The 15209-nt window shown below is 46.7% G+C and overlaps 1 protein-coding gene across 1 annotated transcript; it reads right to left on the minus strand.

Moving 5' to 3' along the window:
- Positions 1-1998: 1998 nt before the first annotated feature.
- SLC25A28 (solute carrier family 25 member 28) lies at positions 1999-12548 on the minus strand. The gene is made up of 4 exons (XM_069567815.1): positions 12096-12548; positions 5127-5355; positions 4014-4070; positions 1999-2844 (listed from the first exon to the last, which is right to left on the minus strand). Exons 1-4 carry the CDS (start codon positions 12384-12386, stop codon positions 2327-2329), a joined length of 1095 nt encoding a protein of 364 aa, XP_069423916.1. The 5' UTR covers positions 12387-12548; the 3' UTR covers positions 1999-2326.
- Positions 12549-15209: the final 2661 nt, after the last annotated feature.

Genomic DNA, 15209 nt, shown 5'->3' on the forward strand with positions numbered 1-15209 from the left:
TCTCTCTCCCATCACTATATCAGAGGGGCGGCAGAGCTTACTTAAGGCTCAGAACAGGAGACCCTGCTGTTTCCTTGACAGTTTGTTTCAAGTGCATTCAGACAGGATTCGCCATAGATCCTTGAAGGGCTGTCAGGTGGAAGGAGAACAAGATTTACTCTGTAACCAAATCCTGCTGATCTGCAGCCCTAACTCTGCTCCAGTCTGCCACTTTCCTCTGTCTCCCTCACCACAGTCCCTGCACAGACCTCAGTGCAGCCTTGCCCAGATGACTTCCGCAGCCTTCTCCCAAGTCTGCCTGCCTGTCCAGTCTTGCTCCTCTAATTCCTCCTTAGAGAGCCTAAGAGATCTGTTTCAGTTGCAGATCTCATCACACAATTCCTCTGCTTAAAACCCTGTAATACTCCTGCACTGCCTGCGGGATAAACTCTAAACTCCTTAGTACTGCTTTTAAGACCCAGTCCCTGCTTGGCTCTCCAGCTGCATGCCTTACCCAGGCTGTCTGCCACCATGGAGCCCCTTGCAAACTGAACCCCAGATGCTCCAGGTCTTTGCTGAGAACATTTCCCCTCGTCACAGCTGGGGCCTCCCTTGTGGCTCAGTGGTAAAGAATCTGCCTGCTAGGCAGGAGATGCAGGTTCAATCCCTGGGTCAGGAAGATTCCCTGGAGAAGAAAATGGCAACCGACTCCAGTATTCTTGCTTGGGAAATCCCATGGACAGAGGAGCCTGATGGGCTACAGTCCATGGGGTTGCAAAAAAGTTGGACGCAACTTAGCAACTAAACGAAACAACCTCACAGCTCATTTGCCTTCCAGGTATTCCTTCAGATGTCACTTCCTTCTACCCCATCACCCAAGACCAGGTTTGGTATTCTGTCCCCTCAACAAGTGTCTAGTTTTACTTATCACATTTCTTGTCATCTTCTCTTATAATCACCTGTTTACATGTATCTGCCTCTCCAGACAAGCTCCTTGAGGGCTGGGATAATTTTTTAATCTTTTCTTTTGGAGGGGGGGGATGGTTTTATTTATCATCATGTCCCCAACACCAGCGCCCAACACAGATGCTCAATAGTTAATGAATGACAGATGACATAGCAAAGATGACAGATGGAAGTTTTAGGGGGTTAAATCTCCACTTTGTGTACTGAACAACTTGCTAACAACTGGTTCAGGTTCCAAAAAAAAAAAAAAAAAAAAGGAACAGACTGGCCCACCAAACCCACCAGTGAAAATCCTGTCCCTCAAGTCTCCCAGAGCCAAAGTGGTCCTGGGCAGGGAGCTCCTTCAGGTGGAAGTGGAGGACATCCCCTCTGCTCTTTCCCTATCTGTAGGAGGGCACAATTAGATTCACTTCTAGGGATAAATGATCTGAGTTGGGGTCCCAGTTCTGCAGTTACTGTGAGACCTTGAGCAAGTCACACCCTCTCTGAGCTTTCCTTACCTGTAAAACAGAGATGATACCTGCACTGCCTACTTCAGACTTTAGGAGAATCAAATGAGATCACCTATGATAAAGTACCTTGTAAAAGCCTTAACAGCAAATGGAAAGTATTATTATTTACCATGTAATCTTCAGGACTTGAAGCTTCACTGACTAATTTTAGCTTTGCAACCACATAAAAAACCAGCGCCATGTGGAAAGGTGTACTGCTGCAGGCAGAGCTGAGAACCAGAGCAGAGAGATCTACCTGCCTGAGCCATGCCACTGCCCTAGGGGAAAGGCGACAGTGAGGATCAAGAGCACCTTTTTAGTTAGGATCTACACTTTTACTTTCACAAAGACCCATTGTTCCTGCCATCAGAGAGATTCCTTCGAGCCTATTACTAACCCAGGGGGAGTATGATCCCAGAGTCTTAAATCACCACGAAAACAGCAGAAACAAAAACTACAAATGCAATCAACCTTCCCTCTGGGCCCCTTAATTCACGCTTCAAGTCAAGAACAGTTGATAGCATTTCACTTCCCCTTTGGCAATACAAACCCAATGAAACCATTTCATTTAAAGGCTTTTTATTAGGAACCAGGGGAATGAGCTGCTTATCCCTCTGTAACAGTCTAGAGCAGGTCATCAGGCCCAGGAAGAAGAGTGTCAGAGATGCTGTGGTGTGACTCACTGCACTTGCTTAAGGCCCGGAAGGAAAGGCGGTGGCGACAGAGGGCGGCAGGAACTGGTGTCAGCCAGACACCCAGAGCCTGGGGAGAGCGAGCCCTCTTGCCTTCCTTCCTCCACTCGAGGCTGGGGTGCGTCCCAAGGCGGAGAACATGGCTGGGGTGGGCAGGGCATCAGTGCTGGCTGAACCCTGGTTCCATTTGGTGCTGCTTCACTTGCCTGCCCTCCACTCTTCTTGCCTTTTAGTGATCAGGTATTTGAAGAACTCGTACACAGACCAAGCGATGGCTGTGGAGGGGATCTGGTAAATGACTCTAGCCTGCACCCCTCGGAAGTAGGCAGTCACCCCGCCTACTTGATACACCGTCCTGAAGGCACTAGCCATGCCTGTGATATGTCCTGTAAGGTTGGAGTTCAAGGCCAGGGATTCCTGGGTGTTGAGCAGTGTTTTGCAAACGTCCAGCGGGGTTGTGGCAGCGGCAGCTACAGCTCCTGCACAGGCTCCGGAGAGGACGTGGGAGCTGGGGTTGTACCGTCTCTGGGGGTTAAAGTGCTCCTGCAGGAACTCGTAGGTCATGAAGTGGATGGCTTGGAAGGGCACGTTCATGGTGAGCTGGGTGGTGTAGCTGCGGTAGAAGGCCCCGGCCCCCTCGTTCCGCCACACTGCCCGGACACAGTCTGCCACCCGGCGGTACGGAGAGTTGTACACTTGCATCCTCTGCTTGACCACTGGTGGCGCCGTCGGTGAGCAGGGAACAGCGACAGCGTTCAGCCGGCGAGCAGGAGCGTCCAGGAGCAGAGCCCCAAGTCAGCGGATCAGCCAATGGATTGGAGAGAGACAAAAGTATGTGAGTTGTCAGTCAGCCTGCTCAGTGAAAGTTCCCCTTTCTGAGAGGAGGGGATAGGAGAGGGTTGATAAAGGGCTAAAAAATAATGGAACCACTGCCAGTAGGATTTCTTTAAGACAAACCAATTAATATACAAGATATATCTACCATTGAGACTCCATAGGGTTTCCTTGAAATAAGTACCTATTATTACTACCATCTTACTCTTTCATTAAGTCCCAAGGCAAGAAAAGATTCAGTGGCAGTGAACATAATAACAAACACACAGCCCTAACAATCCCAATCCTTGGTACACAGAATGCCAACTCTTACAATATGAGGACACCATCCTTCCACAGAAGGAAGAGCTGGAGAAGGGCGACCAAATCAAAAGTCTTAGCCAAGGAGAGTGTGACTTTAGTCTCCAAACATCTCCCACCCCCTCAAGTGGATTCATGGTATGAGTTCGAGATCTTCAGCTTAGCTTTGGCCCTTTCCTTGCCATGGTCTTGCCCAGACAGGTAAAGAACTGGAACTTTAAGGAACATGGCAACTGTGCTATCCTTTCATATTTGTTTGGGGACCTCATTCTACAACTGAAAAGCCAAGATCCAAGCAGCACTGCAGGGACTAAGCTCTGCTAACATTACCCTTTCATTTCTATCTCAACCATTATTCATTCCAATAAGAAAGGCAGTATTTTCAAATGGCAAAATCCATTTTCATCTCTTTGAAGAGAACTGAAATAATCTGCTAAATTTTTTAGATCAAATCCACTACAAAGCGGACTTTCAGGAAGGCCCAGGAACAGGCCACAGACAGTCTGATGTTTTTCTAGGGAACCCCCAGATGAATTAAATCTCAGTGAATATGCTTCCGGCCTAAGGGAATCTTCCTAAGCACTGACAGCATGGAGGGAGTGCCCTCTACTGGTAAGACAATGTAACACAGCAGGGTTTCCCACCAAAACTGATGGGGTGCTCCCTGGCTCTCTTCTGCAAACCCCAAATTAAGGGAAAGCCTAGAGATGTAGATGAAGCTACCCAGAGGGAAAGAGTGAGGAATCATTACCTTCCACTGGATTCATGGCAGCGTCATGAAGTAATGTTGCCACACACCCAGCTGCACCTGCAAAGGAAAAAACAACTGCCACATGTAAGGCCAGGAGGGGGTGAATGACTCAGGGAGACCCCAGAGTGAAGGGGAGTGGCTGTGATAAACCACAGCAGGGAGAGGGGATACTAACAGCCAGTTTAAAAGACGGGAACCCACTGCTTCTAGATGCCTGTTGAGAGAAACGAGGCTATTTGTTCCCCCTAACTTACTATGGCCATCAGTCTGCCTTCCACAGCTACCATATGAAGGCCAGGAAGAGTCTGAGAGAACAGCCCAATTTCATCAACAAAGATGGCTCTAAGGACAGATGCAGCTCATGCCCCATATAGGAAGCTAGTTCACTGTGGCCAGGGGATGCCAGCGGATCAGCCCCCTGGAGGGAGCACGAGGGGCAGGCGGCTGGGTCTCTACCACAGAGCCCCCCCTTCTGCCCTGCTGCCCCATGCTGCCCGGCCTGTCTCCAGAGCCTAACAGCTGTCCATCTAGACTTTCCTCTCTGGGCCTGAACTACCCTGTCCCTCCTCCTCTCTTCTCCCCTTTCACTTTGGTTTTCTCCAGGCTGCTATCCCTTCCCTCACTCCCACACAACCGTCAACCTCCGGTTTCTTTGGACAAAAGACCCAGGCCCCACCCCCATTCTCTTGTTAAGCTCCTGTTTTGTCCTCTGTGACACAACTGCCTCCGGGCAATTGGGATCCTGAAAATGTGAGGCGAAGAATTGAGGCTCCAGGATTAACATCTGACTACCAAGATATACATAGAGTGGGCAGCTCAGTGTGTGTCTCTACATGGTCAGGGCATTAGAAGTTGACGCCAGGGAGAAGATAAAGGAGTCAAGCAGGTACATAAGGAAGGATACTGTAACCATTTGTTGAGGTGCCTGGAAGAAGGCGTGAGATGGAAGCAGCTCATTCTTAGAACATCAGGTTTGGAAGTCCCTCCTCTATAATCTGGCCTACCCCAGCCCAAAGCTGCAGCTTCAAACCATGCTGAGACTGGAAAGCACTGATAGCAGCAAAGCCCAAAGAGTTGGGAAAGTGGGAGAACCAGCACAGGAAGGCTCAATACCATTGGCAATATGGCTATTGCCCCCAGGGTGGATTACATCACTCAATGTCTTTTTTAACTTTTCATAGCAGGCAAAATAGAGGGCGTGGGCAGGCCCTGCGCCTGTTGCTGTGACGTTCAGGCCGCGCATGGGCCTCCACAGGCCCTCCGTTCTTATAATCCTCCAGAGGGCCTCCAACACATTGCGGTAGCGGGCGGCTGGATCCGGCTGTAGGCTCTGCATCCGGGTCTGAAAGTACAGAAGGGGAAGTGCAGTGTCAGGCATCTGACGTCTCCCAGTCTCAGCACTCAAGCCTGAGCTCTGGGCAGACCTTCTACGTGAAACCGCGTCAATATGCAGAAGTGATACCTGGCATCCAGTTTTACTGCCTTCCAAATCTACATCCAATCTTTCCAAGCCTTGGATGTTTTGTTTTTTTTTTTTCCCCTGGTCATCTATGACTCTACAGGCTTCCTTGGTGGCTCAGCAGTAAAGAACCCACCTGCCAATGCAGAGAGGTGGGTTCAGTCAGTCCTTAGGTTGGAAAAGATCCCTGGAGAAGGAAATGGCAACCCACTCCAGTATTCTTGCCTGGGAAATCCCATGGACAGAAGGAACCTTCAGGCAACAGTCCACAGGGCTTCAAAAGAGTTGAACACAACTTAATGACTAAACAATAACACATGACTCTATGAGTAGAACACCATTATTTTCCCTCAAAAAATCACTTCTTGGTAAGTGTTCTTGAACTCCAAAGTGATTCACAGCCTCAGCAACAAATATTAAGCCTGTGTTTCAGGAGAAGTTGCTTTGGTATCTTAATAAACTCAGGCTAAGAGCTCTTTACAAGTGGATTCTAAAGTTAGCTATTTACAATATACTTTATTACTACTGAAAAGTGATCCTGGGCCTCCCTGATCACATACTAATGAAATGAGGACTCAACCTCTGATATAAGCTTGATAATCTGACTTCTTCAGAATATTTGGCATTGGCAGCTGGGCCTGTATATTACACTTTTGGCAGAAATAACATTCCTAATAGATACTGGTCCAGTTTCCTGGGAAAGAAAGTTTACCCTCAAACTATGAAGGTGGAAACCAATCTTGTCTCTAAAAGTGAGGGAGATTCCAAATTTCTAATCTAAACTGACTAAATTCCAAAACTGGCATCAATGAATAAAAATTAGTGAAACATAACCCTTGGAATCTCCAGAGGATTCAATGACTGGAATGAATGTATATAGTAGATATTCTGTATGACGTTCCTAGACAAAGTTTCATTGAAATTTGGGAAATTAATCTTATAGTTCACAAATCACTGACGACCTTCTCTGAGAGATGAGTCTACAGGGCAGATCTCTTATTTACTGACCCATTTCAAGGCTAAGGTGGCTTGGAGACTATCAGATAGTATAAAATCAATATCCAGCGCCTGCAATACAGTAGGCACTTGAGATTTGTTTGTTGAATGAATGAATGGAAGAATGAAGAATCTTAGCTTTGTCTACACCACTTCAAAAACACCATTAGTGAACCAATAGGGGCAACTAATGCCCAAGTACAGTTTAAATTCCTACTTCATTCCTGTCACTGATTCAATCTGGATTGAACAGCTGGAACCTTCCTGTTGTCCATCTGGAATCCAAGACTAATGTCTCTCCTCAAAAGTATGGGAGAAAACACTCTAACCATATTAACAAGTCCTAGTTAGCCGCAAGCAATCCAAATTCCTCTAGAGTTATTTTCTCCTTCCTGCTACCAATAAAGAACTGGATAAAAGGTTAATTATTTGAAGTTCAATCAGAAATACACAGGATCACTTACCACAATGTGATACATTCTCTTTTACTTCTCAATAAAAAACACAAACCAAAACAACCAAAAAACATCAATTTCCAATAAAGAATGTGTTTACTGATCTTTCACATCACCTGGGAGGATAAAATTCATCAGAGGAGTTATTCAAGGAGACGACAGGCCTTGGCTGGGTAGGGACACTAATAGATAAACTGGTAGCTTAACAACTGTGTGTTAACATAGGTGTGTCCAAAAACTAATCTTGTTCTGAGGGAATGTTTAGAAATCCCAGTGTTCTGCTGGAGTCAATGTCATATTTGGGTAACCAGACTTGAAGGTCTGGCCTCAGAGGCCTGGAACCGTTTACCCACAAGAGAAACAAGAGATGGTGGTAAGTTATACTGAACATTTTACACACACGTCTAAACCTAACTCACAATTCTAACTCAATGAAGATGCACCCTCATGGAGAGGACCCAGGCCTAAGCCACACCAAATATAAAAACAAATATGGCTTCCCGAAGAGAAAGATGAAATCTCTAAAGTATTAATGAATAGTCTTCGATATTAAAAAAAACCACTGCCTGGCTTTGAAGAAGTCATACTAATAGGGAAGGAAGCAATGTGGTACACCAAGCCACATTTCAGTATGAAAGCCTGAGTAGGAGCCCCAGCTTTGCTGGCTGTGTAGTCTCAGGTATGTCACTTAACCTCTGAGCTTCAGGCCATCATCTATAACATGAGACCAAGGATGGCTAGTGCACAGGGCTATTGTGGGGATTCAGAGTTAAAGCATGCAAAAGCCATTGCTAATTTATGAGGTGTCAGAAATACAAGGCTTTTTATTGTATTCAAATATGGTTCTCAGAAATATTAGTTCATACCTTAGAGTTTACAGATCATGGCAGCATTGTCTTGTGTTACCAGTTTTTGAAGATATGGATGGGCAACTAACTGCTCTTTAATCACTAATAGATCAGGCCTGATTTTTCATTTTTTGTTTTCACTCTAAAGTTCCTCTGTGGCTGCAATGATCGATATGTCCAGCTGTTCATCTGCAGGTCATGTTTAGGAAGAAGCACTATTGTGAAATTCTGTGCCTCGCTTGGTTCTGGAAATCTGCTTTTCGGAGGCTGTATGGAAGGCTGGGGAGTCAGACTTGGTTTAAATCATGGCTCTGCCACTAACTGTGTGACTGTGTAAAGTTACTTAACTTGCCTCTTTCTTCATCTATAAAATAATGAAAATGGTGTTTACTTCATGAAGCTGTTCCAAGGATTAAATCAATAACTGCAAAGCACATCAAACAGGGCATGACAAACATGAGCAATTGCCATTGAATACTTATTAGATACAAGAAAATCAAAGAAGCCAATGTTTCCATCTCCTAATCTTCCATTGGTTTGAAAATATCTATTTCCCTTTGTTCTTTTTCTCCTTAACTTATAGATTTATTTGCTTCACCATTGCAAAGCCAAAAAGCAGCACCTTGGTGACAGGTGCTTAACAAGATATTGAGAAGAGTTCTGACTGCTTTAGGCTGCAGAACCTACCCTTTTAAATAAAGTCTGGTGCTTGCCTCTGAAGCACAGAAAAGGAAAACTGGACTTCCAAACTGGACTTCACTTGCACTTCCAAACCTATTATGACCATGGAAATAGCTGGTTGAATAACTGTAGCCTAGCCAGGCTATGCTGACTTCCCATGGTCCCTCCCAAGGATATTTAACTCGACTAACTAAGATCATGGCATCCGGTCCCATCACTTCATGGCAAATAGATGCGGAAACAGTGGAAAAAGTGTCTGACTTTATTTTTCTGGGCTCCAAAATCACTGCAGATGGTGACTGAAGCCATGAAATTAAAAGATGCTTACTCCTCGGAAGAAAAGTTATAACCAACCTAGACAGCATATTAAAAAGCAAAAAAAAAAAAAAAGCAGAGATATTACGTTGCCAACAAAGGTCCATCTAGTCAAGGCTATGGTTTTTCCAGTGGTCATGTATGGATGTGAAAGTTGGACTGTGAAGAAAGCTGAGCACCGAACAACTGATGCTTTTGAACTCTGGTGTTGGAGAAGACTCTTGAGAGTTCCTTGGACTGCAAAGAGATCCAACCAGTCCATCCTAAAGGAGATCAGTCCTGGGTGTTCATTGGAAGGACTGATGTTGAAGCTGAAACTCCAATACTTTGGCCACCTGATATGAAGAGCCGACTCACTGGAAAAGACCCTGATGCTGGGAAAGACTGAGGGCAGAGGGAAAAGGGGATGACAGAGGATGAGATGGTTGGATGGCATCACCGACTCGACGGACATGGGTTTGGGTGGACTCCAGGAGTTGGTGATGGACAGGGAGGCCTGGCATGCTGCGGTTCATGAGGTTGCAAAAGAGTCGGACACAACTGAGTGACTGAACTGAACTGACCCTGATAAGTGGCCTGGGGATGCACAAGTCCTGCATGCCAGAGGCACTGTCAGCTTTCACTAGCAAACACTGTGATTGGCCTTTAGGCTCCAACACAGATACCTGCCTCTAGTCTTAGGGACTTTGGGCTGCTCTTCCTCTCTGCCACCTATTTATGGTAAAAGAGGAAGAAGGGCTGCCTAGGGACAAGTAAACTGGGACGCCCCTTCTGAAGAAAGAGATCTGAATGTTACTTTCAAATCTGCACAACAGTATCTACTGCTGTAAACCCTTCTGAAGGAAGAGATTTGAATTTTACTTTCAAGTCTGCACAACAGTATCTACTGCTATAATCAGTATTAACTGACCCTGAGTCCTAATGGTCTCACAGAGTTTTTCCCTCTAGTCATTTAAATCCCAGCATCTATGGCAAATGAAAATGATTCTTCTAAAATACGCTTTTGTATTTTTGAAAACTCCTGAGCATTTTTTTTCCTCCAGATGAAATAATTATTTAATGGAGTGCTTTGAGGCATGACTGTAACGTTGTATTACTAATCAAAAAAAAAAAAAATTCCAACGCTTATGTAAATGAATAAGAACTGTTCTTCAAAACAGTTACCTCGGAAGCCTGCAAGTGACTTATTTCAGCAATTCTGCTGCATTTATGCAAAACATTTCTGGAACTTCTCTTTCCAAGTGTTCCCTCAGTGGGTTTATCAGCTCAGGAGGAAATCAGTCTCCCTGCTTTCCTGTCCTACCTTATCTTTGACCCCCATCAGCATTACCCATTTTATTCTCCCACCTGAACTACCACATTTGATTCTGAATGGCTTCAATGACTAAAACAGCAACTCCATCTTGTCAGAGGACAAAGACTTGCCCCATTTAAGGATATGCAGCCAAGTATTCTAGAGCAGCAGTCCCCAACCTTTTTGGCACCAGGGACCAGTTTCATGGAAGGCAGTTTTTTTTTTTTTTTCACAGACGGCACAGAGGAAGGGTGTTTTGGATGATATGAGCACATTCCATTTATTGTGTACTTTATTTCTAATCTAATGCCGCCGCTGATCCAACAGATCAGCACCAGTCCATGGCCTGGAAGTTAGGGACCCCTCTTCTAGAAGCATTTCTAACAGAGGAAGTTACAGATTGTTTACAACAAAAACAGTATTTATATAAATATATGGAGTAAGGAGATAGCTGCCCAAGGTAGTGGGACAACACTTAAATTGAATAGCTGTGGTAATATTTCTAAGTCAGTCACTGTGGTAATATTTCTAAGTCAGTCACATTATTACATTGCATTTTTCAAGCCATTACTCTCCTTGATCCAGTTTTCATTTGCTACCCATCCTGAAAGACAGCACCCTAGACTATCTACTCTTAGACTCTACTCACAGTTCAAGTATAGTGAGGTTTACTTTGCAGTTAGATGTTAACTTTTGGATACACAGCGTCAACAACTCATAGTCATTCAATCTAGATTCTATATAAATGTCTGAGGAATCTTTTTAATTTGTACTTATCTGACATTTCAATGTTGTTAGAGCACTAGCCATCCTCTTACTCCTCTCTCATGGATTTTACTATTTATTTCTATTCCTCCCAAGTTAATACTCTCCTCCTGAACATGTAACCTTTCCCTAGTTTGAGAAGAAGACATACATCCAAGAGCTGTGAGAATATTTTTCGACTCTTACTCTTAACATGTAAAGGAAGAACCAGTCTCTGTCAGTATATTTATTTCAACAGTCCCCTTGAGTTTACTTCTCACTCAGCTTATTTAGTGGTGGCTCCTTTGCCAATGCACAAGAATAAGAACTGTAAAGAACAATGCATTCCCCCTCGTTACCCAGCTTTCTTCAGAAACACCTAGTCACTACCTAGTCTTGTACCCACTCAAGAGCCTGCTTGGTGTGGATGAAATTACTTTCACTTTCCCAGGAATCATGCCCTCAGGTTGGTCCCGTTTCATTTTCTTTACACTAACATCTACTTTCTTCACACTAACATCTATTTTCCAATACTGTCATGCCTCCCTTATAGGCAACTTTTCCCTTTTTGTCAACTTCAAGTGGCTAAAGATATACACGATGAGGTCCATCCCTCCTAGGAGGGGTGATGTGCTCCCTGCACACACACCCCAATCCCAGCTAAATTTTCATGTTCAGGAAATAGGTGGGGTATCAGGCCTGCTGCACTGAGAAACCGAAACTTTCTCCTGGTCTTTCTCACACTATTTCCAGTCAGGAACTCTGAATTCTGACTGTACAAAGATTTCCACTCACTCATTGATTAAGATTTAATAAGTAAATCTTTCATCTAGCTGAGATATCCCAGACTCTGGTTCCCGCCCTGTCACTTGTAAACACACAAGATTAGTTTGTAAAAGCAATCGGAACATCTCTAACTTTTAAGATCCTATTCTGGGTCTTCAATAAGCGTTACCTTAATGAAGTTAGTAGCACTTACCTGTTCCTTTCCCATCCCACCCTATTCCTGTTTAGTCCCAGATGGGATCCAGGGTTTTGGCTGACAGATTTCCTTCCCAGAGTCCGGATTCAGATCTCACTGACGGTTAGAAATGGGTCCCGATTCCTGACTGGGATCAATTCCCGGCTGGGACCTTGCTTGCACGGAGTATCGGTCGAATAGTGGGGTGGTGGTAGGAGCCAGAAAGGAAACCCTGTCGGCTCCGGCTCTCGGCTGGGATCCTGGCTCCAGGCATGACCCAGGGGGTCGGGTCAGCCCCAGGTCGGGTTCGGAGCAGGTCCAGGTCTCACCTTGACGCAGTCGACGGGGTACATCACGCAGTGCTCCAGGATCCCTGCCACGGCGCCCGCCACCATGTGCGTGGTGACAGTGGTTCCAGCCGGCAGCGCCTCGTAGTCCGGGCCGGAGTCCGGATCCTGTCGTACAGGGGGCCTGCAGGCCCCGGCCTCCCCGCCGCTGGCCCCCCGGCCCACGCCCCGCTGCAGCCACCCGTCCAGCAGCGCCGACTCCCCGGGGCTCCGCCCCGGCCCAGCCGCCGGCCCCCCCGCCACACCGCCAGCACCCCGCCCCTCCAACTCCATCCACCCGGGCCAGCTGCGGCGCCCACCCTCGCCACCGCCGCCACTGCCGCCGCCGCCCCCCAACCCCGTCGCGTCTGCCTCAGGCGCGGCCCAGAGAGCCGGGGGCCTCCGGCTCCCGCTTGGCCCCGAGGACACGCCCCTCAGTCAGCCATTGGTGCAGCCGCCAAGTTAGCTCCGCCTCTTAGTTTACGTAAAAAAATATGTCTGTGGTATTAGTGAACTTGCCTGTCATTTCTTCGCCCCGCGGCGTTGCTGCCGCTTAGATCCCACCCCTTCCCCTTTGATCTTGGAAGCTTCTTGTTTATTGGCCATTTGATTGGCCAGCATGTAAGATCAACCCGCCCTCCGACTTTTCTGGAGGGCGGGAGAAACTTAAGGCTGAACTTTGATAGGCTCAACCACCCTTGATGCTTTGACCCCGGCCATTGGCTAGCATCACGTCGGGATCTGATTGGCTACAGGAAGAGGGTGAAGCGCCCAGGGGCTATCGAGGCGGAATTTGGGCCCCAGACTGGCGCCGGTGGAGCTGTGTGCGCTGAAGGCTACATCGCTTTGGGGGGGTAGGGAGGGGGAGGGGGGGGAGGGCGGTACTCGGCCTTCAAGGTCAAACCGCTGACTGGTGCCGTTAAGATCCGCGCTCAAGCGCCTGCCCCGAATCCCTAGACTCGCAGGTTGCGTGCGGACTGGTGGCCCTGGCGCGAGAGCTCTATTCCCGCGGGATGTCGGGCTGACGTGGGGCGGAGCCGGCCTGGGCTTGGCATCCCCTGGCGTGGCCCACCGGTCTGTCACGAAAGCTGTTGCGACATGCAGGCGGCGGCCGGTTAAACTCTTGTCAGGTCGGGAGTGTTGTTCCCTGTGGGCCATGTGCGGGCACACTCCTGAGGGCTCGGTGCTTCTCAGGCCCCAGAGTCACCCAGTAAACCCCCCAGTTCTTGAGTGAATGAGTTGGGAGACCTGCTGACGTTATACCCTGAGTCTAGCCGAGAACTGAGGCCGGGAAGAGAGCTGTCGACGTCGGGGCGGGAAGATTCAGAGACAATGACAGCTGGGGAGGCTGGGCAGGAGGCAGCTGCTGCCCAAACACAGCAGGAAAGTGCGTCAAATAGGGGAAGCTTGTCCCTAAACTGACTCACTGATGAGCCCCCTTCCCGGTGACGGTTCCTTTGTTTTAAGACGGCTCTCCCTCGCAGACAGGTGGGCTGGAGTCTCAGAGGGACGCTTATGGTTAAAGAACAATGTCAGCAGCCCCCAGCCTTGAGCATCACCTGGGCCGTGAGGATACACAGGTGGTGCTTTGCTATGGCTTCAGGCTGGGTTGATGAACACAGGCTTTCCGAACTCCGTCTGCCCGGCTTCAGTAACCCTTCACTGGATCGTGTTTGCACAAGTTTCTCCAGCGTTTCCAGATAGGTCTCTACTCCCACGTTTACTAAAATGATGATGTAATTGTGAACTAAAAAAAAAAAAATCTGTTTCTAGCTTTTGCTTAGATAAGCAGTTTTTCTTTTTCTCTTTAAAGCTTAGCCCTTTTCTGGGCCTCCGAGTTTTTCATTTTTTAATTAACAAACTCACTTATTTTCTTCCTATTCAGCAATAGCTGTTTACCGTTTGGGTCTTGACCTTTTGAAAAATAATGAAACTACAAATCCTCATCCCTGCACCTCTGACCCTGTGCACACAAAATTTTGCCTATAATTTCTGAGTTTGCAGAGTCCCTAAAAGTGACTTGTGGACCCCCTAGGGGTCCATTAACTTCCAGTTAAGAAGCCTGGGTTTCGTAAAAAAGAAACTCACTCAATCCTGCTAGAGTACTAATTTCCCTTAACTGCCAAACTGCTCTACTAATGAGCTATACCTGCCAAGTCCTTTCTCTTAAGCCCTACATTTTTGCTCTTTTAATCTGTGGTCACAAATGACCTTTCCAAATCCAATGTTCTTTTTCTTATTCCCATTTTTCACTAAAAGGTAACACTTGCCCATCATTGACCCATCACTCACTGAAACCTTGTCCTTGTTTCAGGAGACACTACCCTTTAGACTTCTGAATCTCCTACACTTTTCTACCCACTAAGGGGGAACATTCCTAAAGGTTTAAATACTTCCTATTCATCTAATAGTTTACAGAACTTTGCTATTCCAAATCTGTTTTCCTCATTGGAGACCTATCTATAGTTCCCTTATTGCATATCTTGTAAGTGAAAGTTCCATGTGAACATTCAGTAAATATTTATTGGGTACCAACTCTGCCTGGCACTGTATTTGAAACTGGTGATACAAGATAGAGTCCATGCCTTCATGGAGCTTACTTTTTAATGGAGAGGGAGGGATAAGCCGTTAAAAATATTGGTTAGCCCTAGATACTACGCTGATAACTAAAGTAGGGAATTAGGATAATGTGTGACTGGGTGGCTACATTTGTATGACTAGGAAAGGCCTTTTTGAGGAGGTAACACTATGGCATTCCCTGATGGCTCAGTGGTAAAGAATATGCCTGCAATGCAGGAGATCCAGGTTCTATCCTTGGGTCAGGAAGATTCCCTGGAGAAGGGAATGGCAACCCACTCCAGTATTCTTGCCTGGAGAATCCCATGGACAGAAGAGCCTAGCAGGCTACAGTCCATAGGGTCGCAAAGAGCTGGACATGACTGAGTGACTAACACTGTGGTAAGTTCTGAATAACAGGCAGGAGCTCATGATGGGCTCAGAGAAGGGCATTCCAGAAGAAACTATAGGTGCAGCAATCCTAAGGTGAGAACAAGGTTGGTATACAAAGGAACAGAAAGGTCAGTGTGGCTGGAGCATGGTTGGGGATGGGAGAGAGTG

Source organism: Ovis canadensis, chromosome 22, assembly GCF_042477335.2.
Source record: "Ovis canadensis isolate MfBH-ARS-UI-01 breed Bighorn chromosome 22, ARS-UI_OviCan_v2, whole genome shotgun sequence".
Taxonomy (NCBI): Eukaryota; Metazoa; Chordata; class Mammalia; order Artiodactyla; family Bovidae; genus Ovis; species Ovis canadensis.